The 3549-nt window shown below is 14.8% G+C and overlaps 2 protein-coding genes across 2 annotated transcripts, besides 8 other annotated features; both read left to right on the forward strand. All coding sequences in view use genetic code 6, as the record gives it.

The window, feature by feature from the left end:
* The first annotated feature begins 207 nt into the window (after positions 1 to 207).
* Positions 208 to 249: a microsatellite.
* Positions 222 to 336: a microsatellite.
* Positions 337 to 477: 141 nt separating this feature from the next.
* On the forward strand, positions 478 to 1138 carry IMG5_041620 (hypothetical protein; the record flags this gene model as incomplete). Its single annotated transcript, XM_004037674.1, has 1 exon — positions 478 to 1138. A coding segment is annotated over one exon (303 nt), but the record flags the coding sequence as incomplete, so codon positions are not given.
* Positions 1139 to 1390: 252 nt separating this feature from the next.
* Positions 1391 to 1425: a microsatellite.
* An 84-nt stretch (positions 1426 to 1509) lies between these two features.
* Positions 1510 to 1552: a microsatellite.
* Positions 1553 to 1616: 64 nt separating this feature from the next.
* Positions 1617 to 1686: a microsatellite.
* An 18-nt stretch (positions 1687 to 1704) lies between these two features.
* Positions 1705 to 1754: a microsatellite.
* A 302-nt stretch (positions 1755 to 2056) lies between these two features.
* Positions 2057 to 2124: a microsatellite.
* Positions 2064 to 2125: a microsatellite.
* Positions 2126 to 2669: 544 nt separating this feature from the next.
* Positions 2670 to 3140, forward strand: IMG5_041630 (hypothetical protein; the record flags this gene model as incomplete). Its single annotated transcript, XM_004037675.1, has 1 exon — positions 2670 to 3140. The coding sequence occupies one exon, from the start codon at positions 2670 to 2672 to the stop codon at positions 3138 to 3140; it is 471 nt and encodes a 156-aa protein (XP_004037723.1).
* Positions 3141 to 3549: the final 409 nt, after the last annotated feature.

Consider the following 3549-nt stretch of genomic DNA (forward strand, 5'->3'; position numbering starts at 1 on the left):
GGGGCTTAAATCTAAAAATTGAAAGAAAATTTAGAAAATAAATGTAAGACTTTGGATATTTCTAAAAATAAATTAGACAGTTTTTAATCAAAATATAAAGGTAAATTTAATAACAAAGGTAAAACAATATTAGCGATGAGTTTTTTAACGTTTTTTATTCTAGACATAATATTAATTTTTATTATTTATTGGTAATGAAATTATTATTATATAAAAGTTAAATATATATATAAATTTAAAATATATAAATATATAAGAATGTATGTATATATATATATATATATTTATGTTTATTTATATATTTGTATATATATATATATATATATATTTATATATTAGTTTTGTTTATTTAACTCAATATATTTATATTAAATTAAAAAACATATTAAATGGATAAAAAAGTCACAAATAAACCGTCTGATTAAGCAAAACCTTCCCAATCTCAAAAAAAGCCTGCTAGTATTCAAAAACCAGATTTTAAATAAACAAAACCGGCCTCAAATTAAGTTAAGTAAGTCCAAAATAATATAAAATAAGTATAAAATCCATCTAATAAAGCACAGACTTAATAAAAGCCTGCCTAAAATGGTAACAAATCTACTTAATCTAATTAAAAACCTCAAACTATTTTTTAATTAAAAGAAGAGAATATTCCATTAACATAACTAATGGATAAAATAAATGAATATAAAGAAAAAAATCGTTCTTTGTTAATTATAGATGGTTCTAACAATGCATTTACTTTTTTAAATACAAAGGTACATTGATAGATATTTCTGAGTTTTCCATAAAAGAGTAAATTAAGGCATGTAGCTAGGAAGAAAATATTGAAAAAATGAGAAAATCAATTGTAAATGCATTAAAATCAGGCTCAGTTTTAGTTTTTTATTTAGATAAAATTTTAAAAGATTTACCTCTATATGCTTAAGGCCATCCTTTTTTTAAACCAGAATGCATTTTTATACCTCAAGAAGTCAGAAAAGAAGATTATTTTAGAAAAATACTACTAAAATAAGAAGAAGATGTTGATTATTTAGGTAATAAAGAAGGTTTTATGGTAAAAGATGATTTCTGTTCATGTGTTTTAGTTAGTTTAGATGATTTGGAAGCTTTAGAAATACTTAAATAACTTAATTTAAATAAAGAATTATTTGATGTTTTGAGAATAATTAAATGAATTATAAAATATATACAAAAGATATATATTTATTTTTTATAGTGTTTTTTATTTTAAAAAAGTATTTTGTATAAATATTTTATTTATAAATAAATTAAATGATATAAAATTAAAAATATATTGTCAAATAAAATTAAAAAGAAAATATATATATATATATATATAAAATAGTATATATAGAAGGTACAAAAAATATTTTAAGATAAATGAATAAAAATATAATTGATATTAAAATATTATTTATATTATAGAAAAAAATATATATATAAATAAAAAATTATAATCAAAAAATCTATAATGTTTATAATAAAAAAGTTTAAAAAAATTATAATATAATAAATATAATAGTATATATGATAATAAATATAAGAATAATTTTATATAAAATAAATATATAAAAAAAAATTATAAATATTTAATAATTTAATATGAAATAAAAATATATATATATATATATATATATATTTAAAAAAATTTCTATATATAATTATATATATTTATATATATATGTTTTATATAATATGAAATAATATATTTTTAATTAATATTTTAATATTTCTAATTTTATTTAATATATATTGATTGTAAAAATTTAAAAACAATAATAGATTTAAATTTATAAAGAAATATAATAAAAAAATGATTTTACTTATTTTAAAAAATAAAAAAATCATTTAATATAATATATGTAATTATATTTTTTTTTTATAAATAGGAAAAAATATAATTATATATTATAAAAAATAAAAAATTAAAATTTGTAATAGAAAATGAATTTTAATTAAATATGATAAAATATATAATAATAATTTTTTAAATATTTTTATAAAAAAAAAAATTATTTAATATTAATTTATAAATTATGTTATTAAAATTTAAAATAAATATAATAATAATAATAATAATAATAATAATAATATTAATAATAATTATAATTATAATAATAATTTTTAATATTATTAACTTTTTAAAAATGCTCGATTTTTTTTCTTTAAATTATATATTTCTAAATATATGCAATAAATAAAGTTAATTCTTAATAAAATATAATATATTTTTTTTATAATATTTATATTACTAAACAAATTATATATATATTTTTAATTTTTAGTTTATATTTAATAATAAGTAATTTTTTTATTTTTTTTAAATAAAACTTTTATATATATACTTTTACTAATTTAAATATAAATGAATAAATCTGCGACTTCAAAACAATAATTAAACTAAATATTAAAAGAAATTAATGATTTTTAAAAATAAGCCCAATAAATTTAATCCGAAATTTTATCTTAAGAATAATTTGAAAACAATTAATAAATAAATTAATTAAAACAATTAGCTATGAATATATTAGGAATAAAGTACTATAAAGAATACGACGAGCCTGAATTTCGAAGTTAATTTGAGAGATTTAATAGTTTTGTTAATAGTTAGAAATACGACTTATTTATATAATTAATGTTTATATTTTCCCTCAGTTAAGTTTTTTATGAGATTTTTGTTTATTTCAATTATTGCGATGTTGAATCTTTAAATGAAAAATAATTAAATAAAACTTCTAATAATAATGGTCTTAATATAGTAAATGTTTTTATTGACGACGAAAAATAATAATTAGATTAATTATATAAATCAGATAAAAAAATATTCGGGATTAAAATTTGGGACTAATGTAATAATATAGTCGTAGTAATATAAAAATCACTTAATAATAAAATTTGGATGTTTTGTTTAATTTTGCTCATGTCTTGTTCTAAAAAAAGTATTTAGGTTAAATTTAATGTTTCAAATGCTAGAAAAATAACTAAGCTATTAATTTTTTTGGGATTTTTTTCAATGCTTTTTTGCACTAATAACCCTTAAGAAATTATTCATTTATAGAAAAATAATTTTTTAAAAATAACTAATAATATAAGGCTTAATTTTGATATTCTTTTTAAATTTTTTTATCCTATTTTGACTCTTCATTCAGCTATAAAATGCCTTTCTTTATAAATAATTCTATATTTTTTGTATTTCTCGTTTAATTTATATAATAATTTGGCAACTTAGGTAAGTGGAAATTAAAAAATATACATTTTTTAGGATATTTTTATGCTTATTTTAATTATTACAGGATTTGTGATAAATTAATATAAAGATTATGAAGAATTTCTAATAGAATATAAAAAATAGGAAAACTAAAAAAATAATATAAAAAATGTTATAAAAAGTATATTGTAAAGTTCTGGAGACGAAAGTAAATAAAGTTAAGGAATTCTCCAAATATGGAAAAACGTATAAGAATTGGCCTAGAAATAATAAGAGGAAGAAAATGAAAAAAATAATATTAAATTTAAAAATAATTAATAAAATATTTTTAAGAAAAT

Source organism: Ichthyophthirius multifiliis (assembly GCF_000220395.1).
Source record: "Ichthyophthirius multifiliis unplaced genomic scaffold scaff_1120509249901, whole genome shotgun sequence".
NCBI classification, from domain to species: domain Eukaryota; phylum Ciliophora; class Oligohymenophorea; order Hymenostomatida; genus Ichthyophthirius; species Ichthyophthirius multifiliis.